Genomic DNA, 15,881 nt, shown 5'->3' with positions numbered 1-15,881 from the left:
TTGAAGAGCATGACCATGATGCTGTACAACTGATCAGCAATTCTCCCATGCTGGAAGTTTCTAGCGTTGTGTTTGCCCAGAAGCTGAAGAAAACCACCCTTCCCTCAGAACCCACCAAACAATCAGGAAAATCTCTCTTCAGTAGACAAGAACCTGCATTCAAATGCCTGCTCCTAAATAGACACAAAACTTGAAAAAAAAATTTCTTAAATGGTTAGTTCATTACATAATTCTTGATGCCTTCAATTATTTTAGGGTATGCATTCAATTATCCACTTATATGTCTTGGTTCCCTTTTTTATGAATAAGATGAGTTGATTATTTGAATATGTCCTAAAAATATTTTGTTTTCTATAATTCAAAGATAACATGCAAGTGTCAAATGAAATTCTATCATTTGGTATACAACAATTAAGTATTCCAACACAGATAGTAAAATGGAGTTTTCTATGTCTGTTCTCTTTTTAGGTGATACATTATTTTGGTTTAGGGTCTATTTTTAAAAACATGATTCAGGAATTTTTTCTTTTTATAAATTACCTGATAGAAGCTCTTACAGGTGCATTAACTGTGATAACTAAAAAAACCCTAGAAAACATTTATCTGGTGGATTGCACAGTTGATAAACAGTAAACAGTGAAAGTATCTCCACAAAGAAAGAGATCTTGACTTGCAGACTTGAAACCGATATCACTGTGATTAAAAAAAAAAAAGTCTACCCTCATCAAATATTAAACTTTAAACAAATATTGTAAGTTTCAGCTTAAGAGTCCCTGCATCTATGAAGAAGATGTTACTTACATCTCATAGGAGCATTACTTTTTATTTTCCTTTGGCAGTAAAACCCCTCTGTTTTTAACCTATCCATAAGGTGCTAAACACCTTTTACTCTTTCAAGGACGACAATTCTTCTGCCAGATAATAAGCACAGATAGGTTAACAATCTTATGTAATATTACTTTGAATTCAATCCTATTTCCTCTCAACCTTGAGCTTTTGCTGGGTAGTCCATATTTGCTGTTATTTGATATCTTCACACAAATCTATCGGAGTCTTTCCCATCATCTCATTATGGGAATGGTGAAGTGGTTACTAATTATGAATCTGTGTAACAGACATAAAAGTTACCTGATATACCACTCATTATTAACAAAAGAAGCCATCTTATTGTGAACAATGAGTTAGTAAGGGGAAATTAGCAAGTGGTGAAAGTACCAGAAACACTCTGAATAAAGAAGTAAAAGCCTCTGTTTATACATTCTAAGAATGAAGCTTAGAAATAAACCCAACATTTTAGGTGTTGCTAACTTTCAGGTAAACAATATTATTGTAATTAATTTTTAATGTTTTGTTTATATATAATTACAATTCTATATAATATCATAAAATAAGGTTATCACGGAAAAATAACTGAATTCATGAAAAGTTAAAACTTTAATTTTTCAAGAAGTTCCATTATTTTCCTTTATTTGACCACCAGTGCCTATGCATTCAGAAGACCACACAGTGACAATCCAGCAAGGAATGCCTGGGAAGGTCTTGCAAGTGGATCAAGCAAGTGATGCATTTTACTGTTTTGTTAAAATGAAAGAAAAAATATAACCACCTGAACTGAATACACTACACACTCTGGTTTTTCAGGTTGCAGCTTTGTTAATGATAATTTAATCCAGTTTGCCAGTCTCAAGTGAAAAAAGAAGATGGGATTAAAGACTCAGAGTGATGAATAAAAACCCCCAAGTACCAGCCCAAAGAACCTTCATGTGTTAAAAGCTTCAAACTTCTTATCACTTCTCTAGGTGACTTTTTTGTTTTACATTTTGGTTTTTGTTTTTGTTTGAACAATGGCATAGTGAAAAACTGCTTGGTTAAGAACTCCCTCTGTTAGTAAAACATTTAAACTATTCTTCTGCAGAGGAATCACTTAGGTTTAAGATTCTTGCAAACATACTTTTCCCCACCTCAAGATGTTAATTTTTTAAAAATAAAATAAAATAATGTTAGTTTTTTTAAAATAAAAATTGCAAATATTTCTTTTGTAGGACTTGACACTCTTCTCTCCAGCTTTGTTTATGAGACTTGGACTGATTCTCTTAAGGAATATTGATAATGAAGCAGTTCTACACACACCCTGGGAAGCAGCTGCAGTGCCCACAGGGTTAGCATGCAGCTGAACATCACTGCTGAGCAGCTTGGTGGCATCTCAGTACTAGATTTAGGTATTAAACAAATGTGAAAATAAACCATGCTGTGCATTTAGCCCTGGAGAGCACAATTGTCTTTAAGTGGACAATTGCATTGATTTCTGTGGAGTATGCAGGAGTTGGAAATTAAGCACCTTCTTTTTATCTTGGAAAACTGGGGACATAATGGATAATTATGATGAATAAAAATGTGTCATCTCAACAAATTTTCACTGGGTTATGGCTCTGCTTCTATTAATGATGGCAAAATTGATTGTGTGAACACAAGCAGACCCCAAAGAATGAGTTCATCCCTTTGAATTATACTTTTCTTGTTTATATCAGACATTTTTGACAATTTTTTATGACTTTTACCTCTTTTTTTTAGAATTTGTGTGGCAGTAGCACAGATTCCTGTAAAAAATAAGTGGCAATAATGTTAGAGAATTGAATCCTGCTGTTTTCACATAAATTAAATACAGAGGTTCATTGCATGCTGTGAGATCTCCTGTAGTGATTTCTTAATATCCTTTAGATCATTTTTCAGAGTTAATCTATGGGTAGTGTAAAAGACGTTATCATTTCTCCTGTTTCTATAAGGAGGCTTTAAAAAATGTCTGCTGTTTCTAATGAAGAAGAGGAAAACATTCTAAAAATATTACCTTAATAAATCTCTGGCAAGGTTGAGGTGTATTTGCTTCAGTATATGACATAACTTTTTCTAGGATCTATTCAGCCTTATAACTTTTGTCTGTACTCTTTTTTCTTTACCCTCAAGAAAATGTCATTTACTAAAATAGAAGCTGATCAGGCTCATGTTAAACTCAGTAAGAGAACTGCTGTTGAATTAAATAGGAGTGAGATCAGTCTCAGACTGAACGACAGTGAGAACAATTATGGAAGTGATTATACAGAAAAGGAAGATTAAAATTAACAGCTAAACAATTAAGTAGGAAATAAACTGAAGAATACACACAAAATTAAAAAGGCCAGATGAAAAACACAAACTAAGGCTCTGGTTTCCAGAGACAAAGAAATAGATTAGAGGTCTAAATCCTTTTGCAGTTCAATAGAAGTTGAGTGTCTGTCTGTTGGATTTTCTTTTAAATTCCTGGCCAAAACGAAACAGTTTGAGGAAAAGGATTACACAAATATAAAGTTTAAAGACAGGAAACATCCTCTCCCAGAAAAAAATAATAATTCTACAGCAAACCAAGACAAAACCTGGAGTTTTGGGGAATGTCTGAAGAGCATAAAGGGCATGAATAAGACCATATCATCAGCTACTATCCAAATATCAAGGCCACATGCTATTTGGTAATACAGGGTCTAGTCCAAGAGCGTCTTGCCCAGAGAGAAAACCACAGCTTTATTGGTGGTGCTGTCTACATGTTTTCCTTTCAGTCTGTTGCCTCAAAATTGATTAGACAGAGGAAATGCAAAGCGACAAGCGAAGACAAAGAAGAAATAAATAAAAAGACAGAAGGCTCATACATCTTCTCCCTCTCTCTGCTTTAATACTAGAGACAAGTCCCTCCTTTTAGACCTGCACTGAGCCAGCTTTTGGAGTTTTAGTAAATTGCCTACCATCTCCCTCGCCCTGCAGACTGCTTCCATCCCTAGGAACCCAATCCACAACAGCTCACAAGGGTCTTTTCCTTCCTGTTCCTCTCTACAGACTATAAGTCTCTGTTTGATGTGTTTTTCAGGATGTCTCTCCACTCTTATATAACACGGCAATGCCCATCCTACAGAGGTTCAGGGTTTCCCTAGAAAAGATGAAACACATGGAGTTCCACCTTGCCTAGCTGTTCTCTCAGCATGGCAGATATAAGAATATTAAATAGGAAACAGTAAAAAAAGAAAAAAACCTGCCTTTCACAGTGTTGCAAGGCACAGAGTCAAAACTGTTCATGACCCATAATTAAGAATAATAATGGTTGAAACTGCAAAGTGCATCTGAATATCTGGATACATTTAAAGGTCACATTTTAAAATGCACCTTTGAGAAGATATAAGGTTTATAACATCTACAGTTGCCATAAATGCACATGTCCTCAAGATATTTTTCTGAGAAAAACACAAATTCTGGGTAGTCACACACACACTGTAGTAGTGAGCTGGACTTTGTCAGTGGTCGGTACTCTCTCCTCCTCTCTCTCCATCCCACCCCACTGTTTGGTTTTTTCTTTCCGTGCAAAGAGTGTTTCCAAATGTCCACACAATGGCTGAGAGCAACCAACTGAAATCTAAGAGCCTGAGCACACTGTGCAGTATGCAAAAACCTTCATGCCTTTTTTTCCCCTTTATCCAAGCCAAAACACTGATGGCTCAGTGAGAACACCTGAAATCACAGAACTTCTGTCTAGCTTTGGCAATTCATATAAACGATGGTAACAAGTGAGATGAACAAGACAGAGCCTATGCAAATTACAAGACTTAAATCCTCTTATATTTTATTTGAGACCCTTGCAGAATACTTCGGATTGTAAAGGATATTGAAAGGCAATTTCTATCTGCAGAATAGGTATTTCCTATCAAACATGAACCCTATATTTAATTATTCAGTACAGATCATTTGCCCCTTTCCAAGCCCTGCAATGATCCAGTGCAGCACACTGCCCAGGAGAAAGTCCTGCTGCACATCAGACTACCAAGACTGAGGAGAAGAGCTGATTACTCTACTACTACCTAATGAAGGAGGCCTTTTTTCTCACTATGGGTGAGAACAACGTAGAGTACTTTAAACATCTTCAGCCCCAACTTAATAATTAGATTTACTTATTTGAGGAAGATGCATAGCAGAGAAGACAGTGGTTGTCCTCAGGACCTAGTAGTTTTTTATTCAATAGCAGTACCAACTTGGAAAGACATTACTCATCTTAAATGTAAATCATGAAATTCTCAGCGGAGTGTATCACAGAAGTCTAAACGTTATGATCTTATCTAATATTCTCGCTACTTTAAGTATCTCTATTTAGTATGTCACTTTAAACTCTATTCATAGGATATGTCACTAGCATTGCTAATTTTGAGACTCTCTCTTCCATATAATGACTGCTTTCAAATATGCTTCCACTTGCTTGCATTTTTCCAGTTGGCATCACATCTCATTTCACATCCTTACTTCTAACTGTTTTTTTTTTTTTGCTATGATACCATAGTGGTTCTGAGATTAAAAACAAAGTCAAATCACTCTCCTTCTCTCTTTCTCTCAAATACTTTGTACTTTGGCATACATATGGACGTAATAAAATATTGTATTTCTTTTTCTGTGCAACCAATAAAGTTGCTATTAAGTAAGACACTGTCTAATGGTTCAGTAAAACACTGACCACTTTCTCAGAACTCGCTTCTCTGGATCATTCTAATTCCATGTAATTTGAGTTATAAAGTATGATACCTAATCTTTAATTCTGACATGGAACTAAATTATGTTACATTTGCTATTATGAGTTTTTACTGTGAAAACACAGAATTATTATGTATTTAATTATACTTGATTACCCTTCCATAAAAAATAGGCATACCAAGATAAAAATGAGAGTGTTTAGGAACCAATTATCCACTGTATCACTCTGTCACAGAGCCCACATTTTATAATTTTAAAGACTAATATAATACCCTTATTCAGCAAATTATTTTACTATATGTCTAAAGTGCTTACTGACTCTGAACTACATGTAACACTTGTTTCTATGTTTCGGCATAATAACTTATAGACCACCTCCTCCTACACCCAGTGCCTTACAGAGTGGAAAGTGGTAGTGCAATTTAGCAAATAAATCCTCTGAACCTTTCAGGTTTTACTGGTGTAATTTTGGGTCATGTGTCAGTGTCCTTGGAATATTACAGCATTAGGCTTATGCCACATATAGGCATCAATTGTTGAAAAGTAAAAAATGAGCTGATGTAGCAAAGCATTTCACCCTCCAAACAGCACTACAAATAACATGCTCTAGAGGAAACAAGTCCAACAGAATTGAATGTAATACCTACAACCTGGAAACTATGTTTCCTGAATTTGTGAGGACAGAATGATAGAATGTCCTGGATCGTAAAATACCTTAAAGATCACCTATTTGCAATCCCCTTGCTGTGGTAGGAACACCTTTGTAAACACAGAAGTTTTAAGAACCTCCTATAAGTTTGCCAAAAATTGTCACAATATTAAACAGAGACCATATGTAACATATCCAATTAAGACACTGGCTATTGTGTATATACTGCTACTCTGGTGAGACCTCATCACTTCTGAAACAAGATGACAATGAGGGTGATTACTTGGTTGAGACAGGGGATAACACTAACAACAGCTTCATAGCTTTGCATGTGTTTATAAAACTTGAATGAAAACTTTTACTTCCCTTCCAATATCTCCTTTCATTGACATAAGGTTCTTCTCTGTGTCTGAGATACAGTTGTTACACCCTTATGACTTGCCTCAATGGCTTTTTATGATTGTTCTCAATTGTAACTGCTCTTTTTAGAGATTTAGCCACAGTCTGAAATAAAATGGGAATTTTAAACTAATCTCTCATGGCTAGAATGAGTAAAAAAAATCATGCATTTCAAGGGAGATGGATGATGAAGAGAGATTTGTCCTGGCCTGATCCTATAAGCAGTTGTGAGTATAAGCAGACTTTATGAAACCACTAAGCATATTGCCCACACAGGAATAGGGATGTTCATGGAGCCAAATGTATACTTTTTGGCCAGCACTTGGTGGATGTTTTGAGGAGAGGAGGAGAGAGACAAGAGTTATTCAACAGGTAAGTGTGTTTGCCTCCCATATTTATGAATTTCCCAGCACTAATTCAGAGTTTTCTAGATACAATAAAAGTGCATCGCCACAGTGAATGGGAGCCATATAGAGATGATATCTAAGAGAAGCATAGGCTATCCCACTTACAAGAATATAATTGGATGAAAAATTTAAAATAATTGTTTTAATGAGTAGGGTGTTGAAAAAACCTTTTTAATGGGTGGCTACTGAAGGATTTGTTGCATCTATGACTGTAGTATTAATTGCTGACAGACCTGGGGTTCATAAGATACATCAGTAGCCATGCACAGGAAAACACAATCAGAAATGCTTCCATACTGGTCTGAAAATCTGGAAAGCCAAGACTGAGAAGAAATCTCAGACTCTGCTATGTTTATACAGCATTTAACTATGTAAACCAAAAAAAAAAAAAATCTCTGCTTAAGGCATGAGGTGATATTTCTTAATCAAAGTTTGGCTTTGGGGCACAGCATTCCCCCCCACCCCTTTCACCTAAGTCAAGTAAGTGTTTTACTCAAGTGAAGAACTCCCCTCTATGGCAGACACACAGACCCAACATAATGTTACAGATACAAATTGGAATAAAAGGAAGAGATACATAGGATTTGACAAAATAAGCAGGCCACAGTTAAATTTTGTTGCATTTAGAAAATGAGACCAGAGATTACATTTTGAGAGGTAGAGAAAAATCAGAAGAAATGTTCTAGCTCAGAGGCACAGGACATTGGTTCATTTTTCAGAGTTAAGGCTGAGCTGTTTCACATGTAAAACAGGACTCAAATTTAGTCTTATTTAGTCTTATATAGCTACATTTGGTTGGAAATCTGTTTCCTAGAACAGCTAGATGCTGATAAGTACCTCTGGTTCCCACTTTCCTTCTGTTCAGCAGTGCATGGCTGCTTCCAGAGAAGGGTTGTAGCCCAGTCATACAATGGCCTGCAGCCTGGCAGGGAACTCAGGAGCTCTGGATACAAGCCCTTCAAGACTGAGCAGACAACAAGACTAAAAAATTGCATCCCATGCCACTAGATCCTTTTGCAATGGAGGATGAGAAAAGAATGGGGATTGACATCAACAGTGAATTCCTAATGACACTTCTGCTCCATCAGAAGCTATTTTATGAAAAAGGACTCAATTCCTGGATAAAAAATGGATTGTCATCTTCCTGCTGGCCCCATTGTATTCATAGAGTTATAGACTGGTTTATGAGAGGTGAACAGGATCATCCTTTTTTAATCTTTAAAGCATCTCTTTCTACTATCTGTACTGAGAATGAGAACTCTAGCTGTAGGAAGACTGGATAGTTTTTCCTTCTCCTTTCCTAAAGTTTTCCTAAAGTCTCCTTTGCTAAAGCTCCTAAAGTTTAAGTGTCTGAAATACAGCTCTGTCCAGGCCCAGGTAGGGAAGGTAAGACTTTCCCGGTACGTTCACCCATAGTATGTCTTCTAGTCCATCTTGGCACGTGCTATGGAATCTCCAGTGTTTTGAAATGGTCTAACTAAAAAGATCACACAGTGTTTCACTTCTATAAGAATTCTAATTAGTATGGATGGCTTCAGCTGACATATTGGGATGTATTTGCATCAACTAGCTTTAGGTACCCAACTTTCATGTTTTGAATTTTCCTCTTGAAGTAAAATTCCTCTCTTGCTAGCCATGACGTCAGAAATTCAGACTCTTAAAAACAACAGGTGCTGTGAATTGCAGCTTTCTAGAGATGTGAAGAAGAATCAAAATGACAGTGAAGGCAACTCCTCAGTAAGTGTGATAATTTTAGGCAACGGGTCAAGCAGAGTCTTAGAATTTTTTGAGAAGATATTGGATAAATTTAAATGCTGTTTTGTACTGCTTCTGGAAGGAGTATCCCATCCCTTTCTTTGAAAAGACATCTGTGAGTCAGAATAACTGCATATTACATCAAACAATTATGACCAGTTTCTAGGTGGACATATTTGATTTGGTTTCAGAGTTGCTTGTTTTGATTTAACTAGAATGTATTCTATATGGATTAGGGCTTGCAAGAATTTATAGCATAGCATGAAAATAGCAGTAGAAATCTTTGGAGAATCGGCCAAAGAAACTGACTAAAGAGATCTAGAGAAGCAGCAGCCACGTAGTTTAAAATAATATGGAATGTATAAAGAAGTAGCTTTACAGATATTACAAGTTGTCCTGCTACAAACACAAAAATCTTCTTTAGTAAATCATCTTTCTAGATATGATTTCAGTACAAGAATATACATCTACCCTGTAAGTCTGAGGTTAAATCCCAATGCATTTGAGATTTTCCATAAAAAAACAGTAACAATAAGAACAACAACAATAAGAACAACCACAACCACCACCACCACCATAATGAAGCTTTGTACATGTTTCAGAATTTGGTCCCAAATAATATCCCAGGAAAGAGCTACAAGAATCAGTGATTTAATGGAATGACACATCCAACTACTGAACTTTTCCATTTGTATTTTCTGTTTCCTGTAAGACTGAATTCAACACAAATTGAACTAGAATATATGGAATTACTTACTGTGCAAAGTGTCTCAAATGTCTTTTCGGAGACGAAGGATCCATCAAGACCAAAAAGAAAAATAGATGCATAAGAAAGCATCCCTCCAAGGATAATAAGGTTGTTCATGTAGGGACTGGACATCTTTATTAGTCTATGGACAAAAGGTGATAGTGCATTAAAGAGGAAAATGTTACTGCTAGGCTGCTACAGCAATAAAGAAGAGCTTTTTGCAACCAGGCAAAGAGACAACTCTTCTAGAATTCCATGAAATCTAAAGGCATGCACAGTATTTGCTGTTTTATATAATTTAGCATTGTTTCAGGTTTTTGAATGCTTAGTAAAAAGACCTCCTCTTTTACTGATGGATTAATTAGCTAAGGTTAATGTTATTAGCAGACAGTCAAACATTAAATAGTAAATTACACTTTTCAGAAAGTATAAAAGAATTTAAATACAGTCTGTTTCAATGCGAGTATATTAGCCAGTGATTTCAATTAAATAGTTCTAAAATACCACCTTTCCACAGTTTCACATTTTCCTTACATGTATATGTAGATAGATATATTTACATGACTGGTTCTACAAACACGGCATTAAATACGAAAGAATTTGTGATAGAAATAACATGAATGTCTTACTTCTGATTTCTGTTTTTGATGTTAAAGAACAAGAAAGCGCTGGCCATGATCATTCCTAGGATGGTGAGGGCAGAGAGGATGCTGTAGAGAGGCAGAGAGATTTTACGCAGCTCCTCTTGTATAATTGTTTTGTCCTTTGGAGGCTCGACTCCTAGAATTGCATGAAGAAAAAAAGGCTAAAGCTCGACCAGATGTAGAATTCCTACAAGAATCTTTGCCTCACCTAAGTACTATACCTTGAGTTAGCACACTTGGCAACCATGAACCACATCAGTAGCTGATGAAATCATTGACTTTGACAGACATATGTTAGTCACATTGATTGACATGAAGATTTGCATTTCTGGGGCAGGTAAATATCCTCTTTGGAAGAAGAGACACAACCATACCCCAGTGCACAACCACATACATGCTAACTAGCCTCATTTTAAAGTAAATAAACACTAAAATGCATACTTTGAGTGCAAATTTTACCAGGAGGTTATGCTTTTTGGAAACAATTGACAGAGCAATGAGTAGAAAACAGAAAGCATCATTTGTGTGCTCACTGTTGTTGTCAGAGCAAATTCTAACAGCCTGTCTGGAGATAAGCCTTACTGTAGCATCACTGGGACAGGGATTGATGGCCTTGGGGCTAAAATGTAGTCCTGGGCTGTGGGCATTGTGGGGGAAGCTCTGGGAGGAGGGAAGGGAGAGTTGTTGGTGCCCTCAGGAATCTATAGAAGGGAGCAATATGGGAAAATGGATAGCAAAAGTTTTATAGAGACAGATCCACTTTGCAGATGTGGATTTGTATGTCTGAACTTAAAAACTATGTTTAAAGCGGTGTAATTCATTGACATTCAGCTCCAACTAATTAAAGGCTTCTTGGTTTAATGAGGAGAATCACTTTCCGACAACTGCAATAAAGCTCTGCATCTCTGACTTCCCACACTCCATTTCACCTGCTTACTAATTTTTTCCTTGGTGCAGGAGATTGGCAAAAGGCCTTTTGCATCACTGTCTTCCTTCAGAAACAGATTTGTGTGCTCTACAGCTCCTGAGCCTCTTCTTTTGCATCAGATCTCCGATGGGGCTGCAAGGGCCGCAGGGCTGAGCAGCTCCTTTCACAGCGTGGCTGCAGAAGTGGAACTGTGAGCACCTGACTAGCAGCTGCCATGGCTAAATTTTACATTCACTCTTCTGCCTTGCACCTAAAAGAATATTCAAGGATTTACACAATTAAATAGCTTTACCTTTAAGAGTTAAGTTGAAAGGATTCAGACCATGGAAACTTGCTATCCTTTCACCTTTATGCCCAACTTTTCAGAAAAAAAAATTCCTTTAGATGCTTACAAAAAAGTCACAGTTAAGGGTCCATTTGTTGATTTAATGTTGGAGAAAAGTACCTGAGATTTTCCTCTTTCCCTCCACATTGCATGTATTTACAGTCCATGGAAATTCATAAAATTAGACAAGTAACAAGCCAAAAAAGCCAATAAAATACATGCCTGATTTAAAAGAACTAACACTAAAAAAATTAAGCCTCACCCTACTCTTTCTACACTCTACAGAATATGTTGATGGTTTGTATTTATTAAATATAAACATACAGTGAGTCAACAAAATTTATTTACTTGTTTGTGCACTAGCCACTCAATCCTGTTGGTGTGGAATTTTGTGCAATGGTTTAAACAGGAACATTTTTACTACTCTCTATTTTAAATACTTAAAGCTACTAGGCTTCCACTGACTGGAAGTCAGTGTCTTCCACATTGAATATCCAGCTGTCTCAATGAAAAGCTAAGATGAATCAAAGGAAAAGATTCACTGTGAGTCACATAATACATCTTAAGAATACCATAAAACAGGTTATGGGTGGAAAGACCACCTTCAGAAGTGGTCAGAAGAAGACTTAGCAGTCTTGTCCTGAAAAAAGACTGTACAGAGACTTTTTCCCATCATGTACAGTCTGTAAAGGCAAAAAGTTATGAACAAATGCTCTCTCCTGTAACTTGATTCATACTACATATATTCTCTGGAAATTAATAGACTGAATCAATATTAAACCACATCATTAGTTCCTCCTTGTGGCAAAAATAATCTGCTGCTTCCAGACTTTGGCAGGGGGGACAAATTCTGCACTCTTCATTCCTAAAGCCTCATTCCCCAGAGATGTGAGAGAAGTTTGTGTATCTGTGCTCTTTTAAGTCCAGCAAGGGAGATCAAAAGGAAGGGTGGACAGCTCCAGGAGATGGACAAATAGCCATGAATTAGATCACTGCAGTGAAACTCCACCTGTGCTCATGCAAACCTTGGGTGTTGGGGCAGTGGAGGAAGGTGTAGTAGAGTACAACAGTAGAACAGCTTGATGATCATCCACCTCACCAATCCCAGGGGAAAACCACACAGAACTCACAAACCCAACTTCACTTTCTCTCACTTAACTGTACCATAGCAGAGCTTAAGATTAAATCTTAAAATTTAGTTTTGAAAATAATGTATATGCCTATATTCATCAGGAGACACCATTAAAATTCATTTCAGCTCACACCTGGCTGCCATGACCACGGGTTCTTAAAACCATGGGTATGCTTGCTCTCCAGCTGTTTGAGGGCCAAGAAAGTCCCCATGTTATATTGGAGCAGCATGGGATAAAAAATGGCAGGGAAATACAGCAAGAAATGCTATATGCCTGCTGTGGAGCTTCAGAGTGCTGCTGGTCTGAAAACCCTCTCTGGGCCTGTTTCCCATGGGCCATGTTAAAGCCAGCCTTGGTAATTTGAAAACCTATTTTCTAGCTACCTAACAGGCACCTCCCAAAGAAAAACAACTACCTCCTCCTCACATCTGTAAACATAGAACATGAGAGCAGCCCTCAGGTGAGATGAGCTGTAGGGAAATGGGGATGAAACAGAACATTATTTATTGGTGAAGAACCTGCTTCTTGAAATATCAAAGATCATTTGTGCACACATACAAATTTGATTTTGCCCTATCATTGGGATTAAAACCAAGTATACAATATCAAAGCACTGCAATTTTCTGTTCAGAATTCTATTTTTTAAGTATTTTTTCTCTTTTACTTTCTACAGTGTCACACATTTGATACTAAAAATCCTAAAACAGCTTTTTTTAAGAACACATAGTCTTACAAACTACATACAGCTATCTGTATCACTCCGGTACCTCTTTCCAGTTTTGTTTCCTACCTTGGAACCTGATGCTGTTGTTGATTATTACCAATGTGTCATCCACAGCATTGTATTCTCCCACCTTTACTTCTTTTTGTTCTGCAGAGAAACAAACAAGAGTGATTGTTTATGGCAGTTCACATGCTCTCAACTATTTAACTGATTTTTTCTTTTTTGACAGTGTGTCAAAAGGAAAAGAAATATGAAAGAATAAGGCATGAATAATTAAATCAGAATGCCAGACAGCTAACATCATTAAAAGAAACATTTCTGGTACTTGAAAGAAATGTAAAGCATTTTTAAGAACTCATTTACATAATCAGGAAATTTCTATTGGACACAGTCATCTCCAGCTTAAAGATCACAGAGTTTCTTACTGGCTCACACTATGCAGAACATTTTTACTGGGAGAACACACACAGCTAAATCACACATTCCCCTTCCATTTAAACAACTAGGACATCTTTCTCTGTGAAGTATTTCCCAGGAGAGTCATGGTGGCAGGCTCCAGCCAGTGTGGAGCAGGCTGGCCAGTTAGCAGATATGCTGGGAATCAAATCTCTTACTCTGAGTGAGAATTAGCAACTCATTAGTGCCCTGACTGCAAAACATACTCTGTTATATAATTAAAGCCAACGCGCACTTGAGTTAAAATTTTACAGTTAGTCTCATCTGGTATTTTGGGACTGCCATCACATCTATGGCCTTCTTGTACCTGACAGAACGGAGTATGCAGATAGAGGAATTTGTTTGTTTGCTGCCTTGGCCACTCTACCTGGATCTCTGACATGCATTTATCCTACACTTTTGATAACGTCTGGCATCAATTATTTTCTGTTATTTTTGTTGAGCTTTTGGTATGGTTTTGAAGGGCAAGAGCTTACTGAATTATCATTTTTACACTAAAACTTTTACATTTTGATGAGACTTACAAACCCCAGGCTAAAGATTTAACCACTGGCTAAAGATTTCTCTGAAGAGCTGGCTCAGCAGAGACAAAAATTTCCTTGCAGGCCTCTCTGTCTGGGCATGCACAACCCAATTTACATTTAAATTCCGAGCTCACGACCCTATTTGTGACACTGATTTTGGGAGCTGATGATCTTGAGCTAGATGGCAAATTTGGAAAGCCTATTTCACCCAACAGCTTCACATTAACCTTTTCTCCTTTCTCACTCAAAGTGATTTGCCTGTTCAGCTCTGCTGAATAGAGCATCTAGTTCCATGTTAGTAAAATCTACAGTCTGACTAACACAATTATCTGAGAGCTCACAGGAGGCAAAATTTCCTTAACACAAACTACTATTTTTATTGTTATGTTGTTATATCTATTGTTATATTTTTAAAATTATCTACAAGAAGCTGTAGACTGGGCTGCAAATCTGACAGAGGGTCCTAGGCTTTTACTGCACACCCATCAAGAGCTGGAGTTGGCAGTTCTGAAGACTTATTTGCCTTTCCCATGACTATGATCCACTTGGATGGACCTAAAACTAGTTTGGAGTTAAAGCAAAATCCCCTGGTGTCCAGCAGCAGTTGGGCAAAGCCCATCCACATGGCATCACATACTTTAGAAGTGAAGATAAATTTACAATTTCTGTCACAGACTGACCATTCACTGTGAAATAGATAAACTAATCGATTTTTGACAAATAAAATATTCCCAGTAGTCATCTAAAAGCTAAAATGGTTAATGCGAAAACCAGAACCAATCCACTTCCATTTATATTTGCAGCATGACAGCTGTTACCTGTAGATCTAAAACATCAAAACACAACCTAGAGAAAAGAGAGAAAAACATCAGGATGCATATTGAAAAATGGTGGGAATATTAGATACCAGATAGTCCACCACAACTCCTGACAGCAAAAGGGGATGACACATAACCTTGGTGTTGGTCTAGCCCCAGCTTCATAGCAACAGGCTGAAGCCTCATAGCTCTGATGAGAAGGGAAATGAGTAATTGCTCGGCAACAATTTGTGTATGGAGAATTTACTGGGACTAGATGAGATGTAGGAAGTACATAACAGAACATGAAACATGTACAGAAACATGTACAAAACCCATGTTTGATTACAGTACTGAAATTAAGGAACTTTTTATGTGATTATTTCATGTGACAGATGATGCCATTTCTTTTCAGCACTTATAAATTCTTACATGGTTTCCTTCTCAGGTGAAGTAACGCTGAGAATGTGCCTGTCCTATAACTAGCTAGCCTGGGTACCAGGAGCCAACCCTTGTAGGAATGGACCTCAGTATTTAGAGAAACAGCCATCCACAGCAGCCTGAAGGGCACGATTTTTGGACTTAGAAACCCAAGAATGAGTTTAAAAACCCCAATATTTACTACCAGGAAACCCAATATTTACTACCAGGAAACCACATGATCAATACCTTGTCCCTTACCAACAGGAAAGGACAGTTCATAGAGGACATGCCACACTTTATTGAAGTCAAGAAGAGCCATAAAGATATTTGATATCCTAAAGCAGTGACACCTGTGGAAATTAGTCCGTGAGAGAAATAAAATGTACTTTTATTGAGAGGAAGGATATACTATCTGTTTTATGGTGTGATTACAG

At 37.1% G+C, this 15,881-nt stretch overlaps 1 protein-coding gene across 2 annotated transcripts in view; it reads right to left on the bottom strand.

Annotated features, from left to right (window-relative positions):
* The window catches only part of GABBR2 (gamma-aminobutyric acid type B receptor subunit 2), a 456,372-nt gene that overhangs the window by 147,015 nt on the left and 293,476 nt on the right, over positions 1–15,881 (bottom strand). For both annotated transcript variants that reach the window (XM_074546963.1, XM_074546956.1), the window contains exons 9-11: positions 13,314–13,394; positions 10,123–10,273; positions 9,503–9,635 (exon numbers count right to left, since the gene is read on the bottom strand). In XM_074546963.1, the coding sequence (XP_074403064.1) occupies positions 9,503–9,635; positions 10,123–10,273; positions 13,314–13,394 (365 nt within the window). The remainder of the gene's footprint in view (positions 1–9,502; positions 9,636–10,122; positions 10,274–13,313; positions 13,395–15,881) is intronic.

This window comes from Zonotrichia albicollis, chromosome 1, assembly GCF_047830755.1.
Source record: "Zonotrichia albicollis isolate bZonAlb1 chromosome 1, bZonAlb1.hap1, whole genome shotgun sequence".
Taxonomy (NCBI): domain Eukaryota; kingdom Metazoa; phylum Chordata; class Aves; order Passeriformes; family Passerellidae; genus Zonotrichia; species Zonotrichia albicollis.
Note: the sequence above shows the minus strand (reverse complement) of the source record. Positions and strands in the feature narration are given on the sequence as shown.